The sequence below is a fragment of the Sphaeramia orbicularis genome, chromosome 19 (assembly GCF_902148855.1).
Source record: "Sphaeramia orbicularis chromosome 19, fSphaOr1.1, whole genome shotgun sequence".
Classification (NCBI taxonomy): domain Eukaryota; kingdom Metazoa; phylum Chordata; class Actinopteri; order Kurtiformes; family Apogonidae; genus Sphaeramia; species Sphaeramia orbicularis.
Window position 1 is genome coordinate 8,414,124 of NC_043975.1, and position 15,079 is coordinate 8,429,202.

Genomic DNA, 15,079 nt, shown 5'->3' on the forward strand with positions numbered 1-15,079 from the left:
GGTGTTTGTTTGTGAGGCTCGTACACGAAGCCAGCAGCACAACTCTGCAGGCTGCGAACACACAGAATGGAAGGAAAAAAAAAACAAAAAAAACCTCTGGCTATGAGGCAACAGCACTTCAAGTACCCGCTGAAATAGGAGTCGGTGAAATCCGTCGGCCATTTGTGATAAAGACGGAGCAGAGGTGGTTTATAAAGGCAAAACAGTTTCATGTGATTGGAGTTTTAGAAGTTAAACAAGTGGTGCCAATCACAACAAACCCCGCCCCTCGCAGGTATTGTAGCTTATTTTGGCATCAGTCCAGCTGATGTCATCATGTCTATGCGTGTGCTGATGTCAGTATATTAATTGCCTCTATATATGTGGCAAGTTTGAAGGAAATTGAGACAAAATTAATGTTTTTATAGACATGAAATTTTGCCCATTGTAAGGAAATGGGGAAAAAAAATTTTAAAAATTCATAAAAATTTGAACTTTGACGTACTTTTCCCAAAATGTAATCACATCTATTCTGCATCACTGGCAATCTATAAACCCAATTTGGTATGAATTCAACCAATAGTTTTGCTGCTACAGGAATTTGAAATTTCGCCCATTATAAGTAAATGGGGAAAAATTTTTTGTAAAAATCCATTTTAAAAAAATTTGACTTTGACCTACTTTTCCCAAAATGCAATCACATTTATTCTGGGTCACTGGCAATTTATGAACCCAATCTGATATGAATTCAACCAATAGTTTTGCTACTACAGGAATTTTAAATTTTGCCCATTATAAGTAAACGGGAAAAAAAAAAGAAAAAGTAAAAATCCATTTAAAATTTTTGACTTTGACCTACTTTTCCCAAAATGTAATCACATCTATTCCGCATCACTGGCAATCTATTAACCCAATTTGGTTTGAATTCAACTGATAGTTTTGCTGCTACAGACATTTGAAATTTTGCGGCTAAAATCGGCTAAAATTTACTTAGGGGGTCAAATAAGTGGCCATTTTTGTCAAAAAAAAAAAAAAAAAAAGTTGTAAGAAATGCACAGAACTGGGTTGAAATAATGCTAATCCATTTGTGCACAGACTACTGATAGTATTTGACAGTGGAAGCTCTATTTTCAGAAATATTGGATTTTGAATTCATAGCAAATTTGGTTTATAGATTGCCAGTGATCCAGAATAGATTTAATTACATTTTGTCGCAACAGAACTGAAGTCCGGGCTGATAGGGCTAAAGGGGTTTTAAATGTAAATGGACTGAACATTAGGGTCTAAACTTTGAGCAAAAGTTGAAATAAAAACATCCATTGTCCTGATTTATTATATTTTTATAGTAGATGAATATTAATATAATTTTTTTTTTGTAGATGAATATTAATATAATTTTTTTATAGTAGATGAATATTAATATAATTTTTTCGCATCGAGCGTCCTTGCGTATCCCAAACAAAAAGTGTTTTTCTAGTTTTAGGACATAATTAGCAAAAGGTCTGAAAAAGCAAAACTGCGCAAAATACAATACAAATTTTCAGAGGTTAAAGAAAGTGTCACTTTTCTTCTTGCAGCTCTGTGTCTTTTCCCCCTTCGTTAGTCAGTTCAGCTAAAATTTACTAGGGGGGTCAAATGAGTGGCCAAAAAAAAAAGTTGTAATAAATGCACAGAACTGGGTTGAAATAATGCTAATCCATTTGTGCACAGACTACTGATATTATTTGACAGTGGAAGCTCTATTTTTATTAATGTAAATGGGCTGAACATTAGGGTCTAAACTTTGAGCTAAAGTTGAAAAAAAACCATCCACTGTCCTGATTTATTATATTTTTATTGTAGATGAATATTAATATAATTTTTTTATAGTAGATGAATATTAATATAATTTTTTCGCATCGAGCGTCCTTGCGTATCCCAAACAAAAAGCGTTTTTCTAGTTTTAGGACATAATTAGCAAAAGGTCTGAAAAAGCAAAACTGTGCCAAATACAATACAAATTTTCAGAGGTTAAAGAAAGTGTCGCTTTTCTTCTAAATGTGATGAGATATTTTGACTAGAAATGAGAAAAATACACTTGGTTAGCTATAGATTTTTTCCAGTGCAATAACACTAAACTCTGCTCTTTCAGTGAATATCCGTGCTTTATGCTGAATTTCCACCCAAAAATACTATTCAAACTGTCATTTATCATGAGTGATCATCTCCGGTCGCCGTCGTTCTTGACCTGAAATAAATCCGCAGTTGAGCGTTTGGAAATCTCAGTGTTCCATACAGCCTCTTTAAGCGCTCAGTCATTACATTCTTGTTTTCTATGAGCAGCAGTTAGATAATCACTCGACACCTGAACCAAGGCTGCAGACGTTATTGCACATTTAGTACAGATTACACTACACATGCTTTTCTAAGACTTTCTTTAGAAAAACCTGATTTTTTATAATATTTTTTTTTTTATTTCTGTCAACATTGTGCCCTTGACCGTTCACCATCACATCTCCCACAGCGCTGTGTCTTGTCCTTGTCCTTTTGCTGCAGAAAAATAAAGAACACAAAGCAAAAGCCTGCTGTTGCAAGATGAGGGGGTGGGATGTAGGGAGGTGGGGGTGGGGTGGGGGTCGTATCTGAGATCGAAACGTTCACATCAACCCTTGTTTACAGCGAAGTCCTGCTGTTAGCGCCATCGATCGGTGCGTGACAGGAAGAAGGAAAGGCCCCCGGTGCAATTAGACCCTGAAAAAAACACAATGGGAAAGATCAACGGTAAATAAGACAAGGCTGAAACTTTGAGGATCATTATGGTGACATTCAGTGCATTTAAATGACAACTTTTATTCCTGGTTTAATCTGATTAAAGGTTAGATCCTATTTCAGATGTAAACACCTTATTCCAGTTGAAAAAGAAAAGTTGGGATTAAATTTAAACCCGATTAAAGTCACTGGTTTAACCCCCTTTTAATTCCGATCTAAATTCTTCCTGGGACATGTAAACTCTTTATTTCGTTTGGACTTTATTCCTTCCATTCTGCACATGCTCGTTGTCTTGTCCTGTGGCGATGACGCACACATTCTGCGCTGGCGGAAGAACATGCACTGCAGTCTAGTCTTCCCAAACCGTTCCAGTGGGCTATTCTGATGGGATCTACCAGCCTGGAAAACCCTGAAGGAAGAGTTCACCACTTGTTTTTTATTCATTCATTTGTCATGCACTAATGAGTTCAATAAGTGGGTAAACAGTTTGCACTGCAGTGCACCGACTGACTTGTTCTCGCAGCCCTTCCGTTAGCTTAGCTTAGCCTAGCTTAGCATAATGGCTTCATTCCTATGGTCAGACGTAGCCAGGCTTTTAGAGGTGATTTGTAGTATTTTATGAGTGATTTTGGTAAATGCAGTTCTCCTTAATCATTCCTTTAGTCCGGTGGGGTCAATATGATCACAAATTGAGGCTCAAATCATGGCCATGTGACTTACTGCACTAATAAAATCTTGGGAAATAAAAACTAATGCAAAGCTAAAACGGTAAAGCAAAGCTAGTTTAGTGCATGCATCCCTTCCGACAAAAAGATTTTCCACTTCCGTCAACACAACAGTCCCAAGATTGTATGAGTGCAGTAGGTCGCAGATCTAAAGAAATAATTCGGGAGAATCGGATTTCAGAAAATCACTTACAAAAGACAACAAATCACCTTTAAAAAACTGGCTACGTGTGACCATGGAAATGCAGTGACTATGCTAAGCTAAGCTAACAGAAGGGCTGCTAGAACAAGGCAACGTGAGCACTGCAGCGCAAACCCTTTAGCTCACTGAGCTACCTCATGAATACCTCATGTAAACCTTTATTCGGGTTGAACATTTCCATGTAAACAGAAGAGAAAATACTTTAGTTCCAAATTCATTTCTTCTGGAAAAATAAATCCGATTTAAAAAGCATCATGTAACCGTACCCTGTGTGTGATGAATTTATATAAAGATACGTTTACTTTTTTTAATTGAATTACTGAAATAAATCTACTTTTTAATGATATTCTAGTTTACTGAGATGCACCTGTATATCTATAAATATTACAAATTTGTTTAACCCAGTGTTTATTTGTGGCTTAAAACAGACATGATCGCTGTCTGATATTGTACCAAAAGTCCTTTCGACTTTTTTTTTTCAAGGTGTTTCAATCTTTTTTTCTTTTTTTTTCAACATTCGTCAGCACCTTCTGGTGACTTAAAGGTGAGGCTATACTGTGTTCCCCAAAAATGGTCAGTCTGAACACATCATCAAATTTGATTAAAAATGACCTAAATAATTACTTAAGTCCATCTAATTGTTTCCTGGAGAGTTTGCATGCATCCCTTCCAACAAAAAGATTTTCCAACTTCCGTCAACACAACAGTCCTAAGATTGTATGAGTGCAGTAAGTCGCAGATCTAAAGAAATAATTTGGGAGAACCGGATTTCACAAAATCACTTACAAAAGACAACAAATCACCTTTAAAAAACTGGCTACGTGTGACCATGGAAATGCAGTGACTATGCTAAGCTAAGCTAACAGAAGGGTTTGCGCTGCAGTGCTCAAGTTGCCTTGTTCTCACAGCCCTTCCTTTACCGTTTTAGCTTTGCATTTGCTTTTATTTCCCAAGATTTTCTCACTGCAGTAAGTCACATGGCCATGATTTGAGCCTCAATTTGTGATCATATTGACCCCACCGGACTAAAGGAATGATTAGGGAGAACTGAATGTACCAAAATCACTCATAAAATACTACAAATCACCTATAAAAGCCTGGCTACGTCTGACCATAGGAATGAAGCCATTATGCTAAGCTAGGCTAAGCTAAGCTAACGGAAGGGCTGCGAGAACAAGGCAGTCGGTGCACTGCAGTACAAACTGTTTTACCCACTTATCGAACTCATTAGTGCACGACAAATGAATGAATAAAAAACAAGTGGTGAACTCTTCCTTCAGGGTTTTCCAGGCTGGTAGATCCCATCAGAATAGATTCAAGATTCAAGAGTTTTATTGTCATATGCACAGCAAAAACAGGTAGTTATACTATGCAATGAAATTCTTATTCTGTTCATCTCCCTAAAAAACACAACACACTAAAAATAAATAAGAAGAATAAGAATAGGGGAAACAATAGCAATAATAAAATCAACTATAAAAATTAAAACATTAAAACAATTAAAACCAGCAGTAAAGTGTTCAGTGCAACAGCAGTATAGCCCACTGGAACGCTTTGGGCTGACTAGACTGCAGTGCATATTCTTCCGCCAGTATAGAATGTGTTCGTCATCGCGACGGGACAAGACAACGAGTATGCGCAGAATGGCAGGAATGAAGTCCAAACGGAATAAAGGGTTTACATGTCCCAGGAATAATTTAGATCGGAATTAAAAGTGGATTAAACCAGTGACTTTAATCGGGTTTAACTTTAATCCGAACTTTTCTTTTTCAACTGGAATAAGGTGTTTACACGGGCATCTGAAATAGGATCTAACCTTTAACCAGCTTAAACCAGGAATAAAAGTTATCATGTAAACGCACGGAATGCCACTAAAATGCAACTCAAACCTTCAGCCTTGTCATATTAATATTCCAGAGTCAAAGACAAACCGTTTCTTTTCCAAAAAAAAAAAAAAAAACACTTTGCGCCAATTTCCCAACGATCACACGGGCAGAAAATCATTGAAGAAGGAGGCGAAGATGCCAATTTCCCCCCCCCCCCCAATCGCAGCCCGGGTAAATCAGATTGAGCAGCAGCCACGAGGCGACCTGGTGTGTTGCAAACCGACCGGAAAAAAGATGTTAAAAACCTCATTCCCCCGCTGCTGCTGTTGGTATCGCTCTTTCATCCTGCACTTTTAACCAGCAGCTGAATGCAACAAGTTCACAGCTGTGTTCTGTGCAGCGTCAAAAAGGTGTTCTGGGATATGTAACTCAGCTAAAATGTACTGAGGTCTTATTTCTGTCTGTGTGCATAAGAATCAATGGAAGTGAATCCCCAAAGGAACTGTGTGTTGGTAAATGCAAGTTATGCAAATAGAATAGAATAGAATAGAATAGAATAGAATAGAATAGAATAGAATAGAATAGAAAGTGAAACAGTGGTTTAAGTGAAAGTAGAATAGAATAGAATAGAATAGAATAGAATAGAATAGAATAGAATAGAATAGAATAGAAAGTGAAACAGTGGTTTAAGTGAAAGTAGAATAGAATAGAATAGAATAGAATAGAATAGAATAGAATAGAATAGAATAGAATAGAATAGAATAGAATAGAAAGTGAAACAGTGGTTTAAGTGAAAGTAGAATAGAATAGAATAGAATAGAATAGAATAGAATAGAATAGAATAGAATAGAAAGTGAAACAGTGGTTTAAGTGAAAGTAGAATAGAATAGAATAGAATAGAATAGAATAGAATAGAATAGAATAGAAAGTGAAACAGTGGTTTAAGTGAAAGTAGAATAGAATAGAATAGAATAGAATAGAATAGAATAGAATAGAATAGAATAGAATAGAAAGTGAAACAGTGGTTTAAGTGAAAGTAGAATAGAATAGAATAGAATAGAATAGAATAGAATAGAATAGAATAGAATAGAATAGAAAGTGAAACAGTGGTTTAAGTGAAAGTAGAATAGAATAGAATAGAATAGAATAGAATAGAATAGAATAGAAAGTGAAACAGTGGTTTAAGTGAAAGTAGAATAGAATAGAATAGAATAGAATAGAATAGAATAGAATAGAATAGAAAGTGAAACAGTGGTTTAAGTGAAAGTAGAATAGAATAGAATAGAATAGAATAGAATAGAATAGAATAGAATAGAAAGTGAAACAGTGGTTTAAGTGAAAGTAGAATAGAATAGAATAGAATAGAATAGAATAGAATAGAATAGAATAGAATAGAATAGAATGGAACGGAACAGAATAGAATAGAATAGAATAGGATAGAATAGAATAGAATAGAATAGAATAGAATAGAATAGAATGGAATGGAATGGAACGGAATAGAATAGAATAGAATAGAATAGAATAGAATAGAAAGTGAAACAGTGGTTTAAGTGAAAGTAGAATAGAATAGAATAGAATAGAATAGAATAGAATAGAATAGAATAGAATAGAATAGAATAGAATAGAAAGTGAAACAGTGGTTTAAGTGAAAGTAGAATAGAATAGAATAGAATAGAATAGAATAGAATAGAATAGAATAGAATAGAATAGAATAGAATAGAAAGTGAAACAGTGGTTTAAGTGAAAGTAGAATAGAATAGAACAAGAAAACAGTTATTGTACATACAGCTCAGATGCACATTTGTAACAGTATAGTATTATATAAAAGGGGGGGGGGGGTAATAGTAATGGTAATAAGTGTCCTGAGAGGTAAACAAGTTATTGCACATTTGAATTAAAGAAAAAAAAAGTACTGTGGCGTATAGTCAGGTTATTGCACATTAAATTTAAAGTACTCAGAGGTAGATCAGTATATTGCACATTCAGTTAAGAGCAAATTTGCAGGATTTCAGTTCTGTTGCAACATGTTGATGGTCATATGAACTATGTTTTCAGCTCAAAAATGTCCAATTTCATCACAATTAATGCGATATTTTCATGTCACAAATGGCCAAGTTATATTTGAACTGAATTTATCTGAAAAACAAATATTCTGTTCTTTTAGATTCCCCAGTTTTTCTTACAAGATTATACACTACATATCACGTTTTATTTTTACAGGTTCAATATGGAGAAAAATTTATGTTTTATAGACACATGAAATTTTGCCCATCATAAGTAAATGGGAGAAAGAAAAAACAGATTTAAAGAATTCATAAAAAATTTAAACTTTCGCCTACTGACTAAACTACTAAAACTGATGTTTTTATTGACATTTGAAATTTTGCCCATTATAAGTAAATGGGAGAAGAGAAGATTTGAAAAATTCATGAAAAATAGGAACTTTGACCTACTTTTCCCAAAATGTAATTAAATCTATTCTGGATCACTGGCAATCTATAAACCAAATTTGCTATGAATTCAACCAATAGTTTTGCTGCTACAGACATTTGAAATTTCACCCATTATAAGTAAATGGAGAAAAAAAGTTTTCACATACACGTGCTATTCAAAATCCAATATTTCTGAAAATAGAGCTTCCACTGTCAAATAATATCAGTAGTCTGTGCACAAATTTATTAGCATTATTTCAACCCAGTTCTATGCATTTCTTACAACTTTTTTTTTTTTTTTGACAAAAATGGCCACTCATTTGACCCCCTAAGTAAATTTTAGCCGAAAAATGAATGGATGGATGAACAAAGGAAAGACGTGATTGTAATTAACCCTTTATAAAGCACTCATACAGTCACGGAAAAAATTATTAGACCGTCAACAAACACCAACAAACACTATATTTTCTTCAGTTTCTTGTTCATTTTAATGCCTGGTCCAACTAAAGGTACATTTGTTTGGACAAATATAATGAAAACAACAAAAACATCTCATAGTAGTTGAATTTCAGAGCTGATGTCTATCCATTTTCCATGTTTTCTTGATAATAACCAAAATCACTTCAGTTCTTACATCAATATCTATGGCATTGTACTGACATTCCATGTTTTCTTTTCTGTCTGTTTTAGTCACATGATACACACAGGAGTTAGGACTGGATTGCACAACCATTGTTTCTGATGACTTTGGATGGTCTAATAATTTTTTCCACAACTGTAGAAATACTCTGAAATTCAAAATTTCAACTTTAGTGTGTTATTGGAGGTCATAACAAAACTTTATTATTTTTGTGAAATTTTTTCCAAATTTGTTATTGTTATAGAGCAAATCAAGGTCAGTGAAGTTACCATATTTGTTTCCTTACCCATAAGTGGCAAAACATGAATATTTTAGCCAAACTGACTAACGACGGGGAAAAAAACATAGAGCTGCAGGAAGAAAAGCGACACTTTCTTTAACCTTTGAAAATCTTGATTGTATTTTTATAGTTTTGCTTTTTCAGACCTTTCGCTAATTATGTCCTAAAACTAGAAAAAACGCTTTTTGTTTGGGATACGCAAGGACGCTCAATGCTTTTTAAAAGTTTAGATCACTGCAAAAAAGATGTTAGAAAAGGTTCTGAGGTTAGAATTTGCCTCATATAAAGCAAACAATTAATGAAAAACTGTTGAAAAGACTAGAAAATGAAGCGGTATTAGGTTCAGCCCAGGTAATGTGTAGTCTGGTTCAACCTCTGAAAATCTGCTCTTGAATCTGAATAGCGCTGGCCGTGACCAGATAAGTTTTACTATCAAAAAGCTGCTGTCGTCGAGTCTTTGTGCCGCCGCTGTATCTCCCGCCGGCAGAGGTTTTTAAGAGAAAGGAGAAAAAAAAAAAAAAAAAAAAGAAACTGCTTCTCCTCAGCTGTGGAGCCAAAGAGCAGGACTTACTGCTCCATCACAAAGGAAGGACCTTGAGAGTGTAAAAGACCTTATCGATCCTTTTCACCAGCAAAAGCATCCCATTCTCCATCACTCTATCTGCGCTGATGCTGCTGCTTCTACGGCAACAGGAGGAAAACTCTGAGTAATAATCAGTTTTACATGATTACACTGAAGGCAGCGTGATTCTACGTACACTTCTCTGTCATCGGAAACTAGTCGTCGTCTTGCGGAATAGATCCTATCCCTCATACGGGTCAAGTGACGCGGTTATGTAGGGAGAGCCCGACTACATTTTATACTGTAATTCAAAAAGTATGTAAGATGAGTCCGTGTATCATTCATTCATTCGTTTTTCCATTTAAAACCAAAAATGAGAAACAAAAAAACCGACTCATTTTTGCATTCCATGGGTGAAATTTGAAATGTCTGTATCAGCAAAACTATTGGTTGAATTCATACCAATTTGGGTTTATAGATTGCCAGTGAACTTGAATAGATGTGATTACATTTTAGGAAAAGTAGGTCAAAGTCAAAAAATTTTTAAATGGATTTTTACTACTTTATTCCCCCCTTTACTTATAATGGGTAAAATTTCAAATGTCTGTATCAGCAAAACTATTGGTTGAATTCATACCACATTGGGTTTATAGATTGCCAGTGACCCAGAATAGATGTCATTACATTTTGGGAAAAGTAGGTCAAAATTCAAATTTTTGATGAATTTTTAAATTCTTTTTTTTTTCCGTTTACTTATAATAGGCGAAATTTCAGATGTCTGTATCGGCAAAACTATTGTTTGAATTCATACCACATTGGGTTTATAGATTGCCAGTGACCCAAAATAGATGTCATTACATTTTGGGAAAAGTAGGTCAAACTTAAAATTTTTTATGAATTTTAAAAACACATTTTTTCCATTTACTTATAATGGCCAAAATTTCAGTTTTGTTTCAGTTTCCTTCAAACTTGGCACATATATATAGGCAGTTGATCTGCTGACATCAGCACATGCACGGACATGATGTCATCAGCTGGATCGATGCCGAAATAAGCTACAATATGTGTGAGGGGCGGGATTTGTTGTGATTGGCACCACTTGTTTTCTTCTTTTTTCTTCTCATTTTTTCTTTACTTTTCTGCATGATTTCTCATTTTTCCAGAGAACACGCTCAGATTTCTATTGGGAAAATGAACTTCATACTTCTGCCATATATTTCCTTCTATCTCTTTGCAACCCAATAAAACAGCTGTGTAGCTCATTGTGGTCCCGACCCTCAGTTTGGGAAACGTACAGGGTGGGGAAGCAAAATTTACAATGAACATTTAGTTGTTTTTTCTCAGCAGGCACTACGTCAATTGTTTTGAAACCAAACATATACTGATGTCATAATCATACCTAACACTATTATCCATACCTTTTCAGAAACTTTTGCCCATATGAGTAATCAGGAAAGCAAACGTCAAAGAGTGTGTGATTTGCTGAATGCACTCGTCACACCAAAGGAGATTTCAAAAATAGTTGGAGTGTCCATATAGACTGTTTATAATGGAAAGAAGAGAATGAGTATGAGCAAAACTATTACCAGAAAGTCTGGAAGATACTATTAAAGAAGAATGGGAGAAGTTGTCACCCCAATATTTGAGGAACACTTGCGCAAGTTTCAGGAAGCGTGTGAAGGCAGTTATTGAGAAAGAAGGAGGACACATAGAAGAAAAACATTTTCTATTATGTCAGTTTTCTTGTGGCAAATAAATTCTCATGACTTTCAATAAACTAATTGGTCAAACACTGTCTTTCAATCCCTGCCTCAAAATATTGTAAATTTTGCTTCCCCACCCTGTATAAACAGAAATGTTAGCAGGAGCTTATGTTTTGGTTGTGTTCATGGTTAAATATTTGTGGCTAAAATTTTTAAGTATTAATATTTAACCCTAGTGACTAATTTTGCTCTTGCGTCCGTCCTCAGGTCGTTCGGGCCAGGCGGTGGCCGTCCGGGCCAAAGTCTTCGGCTTCAACGTCATCTTCTACGACCCGTACCTGCAGGACGGCCTGGAGCGTTCGCTGGGCGTCCAGCGCGTCTACACCCTGCAGGACCTGCTGTACCAGAGCGACTGCGTGTCCCTGCACTGCAACCTGAACGAACACAACCACCACCTCATCAACGACTTCACCATCAAACAGGTACGGCAGCAGCGGGACTTCAGCTTTACTTCCGAGTTCCTGTTTTATGCACGTTTAACCCTTTATAGTTCACTCCTAGAAATACTCTGAAATTCCAAATATCAGCCTTAGTGTGGTATTGGAGGACAGAACAAAACTATTAGTTTTGTGAAATTTTTTATTGACATGTAGAAAATCAAGGTCAATGAAGTTACCATATTTGGTTCCTTAACTGTAAGTGCCAAATTAAAAAAAATACAAGAAGTAAATATTAAAAAGTACAAGAAAAACATGTGTAACGTGAGGGTTCATTGGTGGTTAATGGTTCATTACCTCCGCCAAGGAGGTTATGTTTTTGCCAGGGTTTGTTTGTTTGTTTGTTTGTTTGTCTGTCCGTTAGTGTGCAACATAACTCAAAAAGTTATGGACAGATTTTGATGAAATTTTCAGGGTTTGTTGGAAATGGGATAAGGAAGAAATGATTAAATTTTGGTGGTGATCGGGGGTGGGGGGGCCCACGGGGGGGCCCATTTCCAACAAACCCTGAAAATTTCATCAAAATCTGTCCATAACTTTTTGAGTTATGTTGCACACTAACGGACAGACAAACAAACAAACAAACAAACAAACAAACCCTGGCAAAAACATAACCTCCTTGGCGTGGGGGGGCCCACGGGGGGGGCCACTGATCAGCCTTGGCGGAGGTCTGCGCTCTCCGAGTGCTTCTTGTTCTTTATAAAATGAGAAAGCAGGACGGAGCCAGATTTCTTCTTGTACAGTGCTTTATTTTTCACACACGACAACTACTGCCACAACACTTCCTGACACATATCCTCACATGACTCAACTAACCAACCAGGAGCTAGCAGTACTTAAACCTGCAAACATATGCAAGTTCCAAACAGAAAAGCCTACGTTGGGAATAGATACTGTTAAAATGTGCAAAATCACTGCTGTTTTTCACTTTTAATACTTTAACCCTTAGAAACTGTGGCTGACTTCTGTGGCCAACTTCCCAACTATTAATCATACACATATGCTTTAAAACTGGAGTTCCACATGTGTCATATTTGGGTACTCAGAAGTTCTGTAGTGAAAGTTTAAGAATTTGTTGATTACCTCCGCCGTTATGTTGTCATCGGGGTTTGTCTGTCTATCTGTTTGTCTTTTAGCAAGATAACTCAAAAAGTTATGGACGAATTGTGATGAAATTTTCAGGAAATTTTGATACTGGAACAAGGAACCAATGATTAAATTTTGGTGGTGATCGAGGGGACGACTGATCTGCCTTGGTGGAGGTCTGCGCTCTCCAAGTGCTTTTCTAGTTACCTCCGCCAAGGGGGTTATGTTTTTCCTGGCGTTGGTTTGTTTGTTTGTTTGTTTGTCTGTTTGTCCGTGTGCAAGATAACTTGAAAAGTTATGAACAGATTTGGATGAAAATTTCTAGAAATGTTGATACTGGCACAAGGAACAAATGATTAAATTTTGGTGGTGATGGGGGACAACGACTGATCTGCCATGGTGGAGGTCTGCGCTCTCCAAGTGCTTCTCTAGTGTTCATTATATTTTCTTCATTTGAGTCAGTAAATGGGCGTAACTTGAAAACAGAAGGTTTAGATATAGATAAAAATTCATTTATAAGTATAAATCATCCACTTTTTAAATGAGAAAAAAACACATTTTCTAAGGGTTCGGTCTGAGTCACACAGTCAAAAGTACTTTTTTCAAAGGAAATGGAAAGAAAGGGGAAAAAATTGTGACTTGAAACAAACCAGAGTCAGATTCTGATTGACTCCTGATGCTGACTGACACTAAAAGTTCTAAAAGTACTACATGTCTAAGTCTCTGAGGGTGAAGTACATTTTCCTGATAATACTTCCAGACGGATGTGAATGCAGATCTTTTACCGATTGTTCCGCTACGGCAAGGGTGTCAAACTCATTTTAGTTCAGGGGCCACATTCAGCTAAATTTGATCTGCAGTGGGCCGGACCAGTAAAATAATAACACAATAATATATAAATAATGTCAACTCCAAACTTTTCTATGTTTTAGAGCGAAAAAAGTAAATTTATATTATGAAAAGGTTTACATCTACAAACTATCCTTTCAAAAGATGTGAATAACATGAACGAACTAAAAAAATAAGTGTAATTTTAACAGTGTTCTGCCTCAGTTTATCATTTACACATGTGCATTAGAACTTACAGATTACAGTGGATCTACAAACACACAAAACATTTCATAACAGACAGAAAATTGTTAAAATTGTACTTACTTCTCTGAAAACATTTCAGGTTGTTCATATTTGTTCAGGTTATTCACATTTTTTGCGAAATTATACTTTGTTTTAGTGTAAATACATGTGCAAAAAGAGAAAAATTTGGAATTGTCATTATTTTTATGTCATTATGATAGTATTTGACTGGTCCCGCCCACTTGAGATTGAATTGGTCTGAATGTGGAACCTGAACTAAAAGGATTGTTAATATCTTAGTGTAATTTTTGCATTTCACACATTCATCCCAAAGGCCGGATTGGTCCTTTTGGTGGGCCTGATTTGGCCCCCGGGACGCATGTTTAACACCTGTGCACTATGTAGTAATGGGACTTTTGGCTCTTTGAAGGGAGCCGTTCACTGAAAAGAGTCGTTCAAAAGACTGGCTCTTTCATGTTTCTTGCATTATTTTGAAACACCGATGTTTTAATGACTAAATAGGCTACATGTGATGACTGACATTACATTTTAAAGGTGTTTAATTGGCGCAGCAGTAAATATTATCTTACTGTAAAAAAGAATAGTTAGTTCAAATGTGTGGGCTAAATCCATGACATGAGGGGTGACATTAGGCAAATGCTGGAATTTGACCAAAAATATCACGATGCATTATGTGGACTAGTCTGTAGCCTAAAAATGAAGAATAAAATAAAACATTTTCTTATGAAATAACATTTTATTCTCCTCAAAACAAGAACAATAAATGTGTGTAAACATATGGAAAAAATTGCACAAAACACAACAGTGATTAATCACTGCAGTTACTTAAATACCTGAACTGTAGTGCAGTTCTCAGAACAAGAACATTATGTTGGTAAACATACAGAAGAAATGCACAAAACACAAAAGCGATTTATCATTTATCCTCGAGTATGCTCACCTTACGCTTCAAACTGTTGTTTTTTTTGCTAACTTCTTGCCATGAGGCATGCGCAGTGCACAAGCATTCTTTTTTTTCTGCTCGAACATTCTCACCTCCCCAGTGATGCTACATTGACAGGCAATCGGACACTTCCTCCTTAAAAAAAAAAAAAAAAAAAAAGAATGGCTCTTTACAAAGACTCGGTTCCCATCGTTCATTTCAGTGGCGGCTGCTCGTCTTTCAGACAGGGGAAGCTCATTGTCAGCTTACATCAAAAAAAAAAAAAAAGTCAAGTTATTTAAACATACATTCGGCCCTCCGTTCCTTTTTAAGAAAATGGTCAGTAACCTTATCGTACCAAGTAGGCGTCTTTTCCAGGGAC

At 35.9% G+C, this 15,079-nt stretch overlaps 1 protein-coding gene across 1 annotated transcript in view; it reads left to right on the forward strand.

Annotated features, from left to right (window-relative positions):
• LOC115439353 (C-terminal-binding protein 2) overlaps nucleotides 1-15,079 on the forward strand; it is a 113,836-nt gene that overhangs the window by 49,795 nt on the left and 48,962 nt on the right. Inside the window, exon 4 of the mRNA XM_030163187.1 lies at nucleotides 11,365-11,579. Coding sequence (XP_030019047.1) covers nucleotides 11,365-11,579 — 215 coding nt within the window. The remainder of the gene's footprint in view (nucleotides 1-11,364; nucleotides 11,580-15,079) is intronic.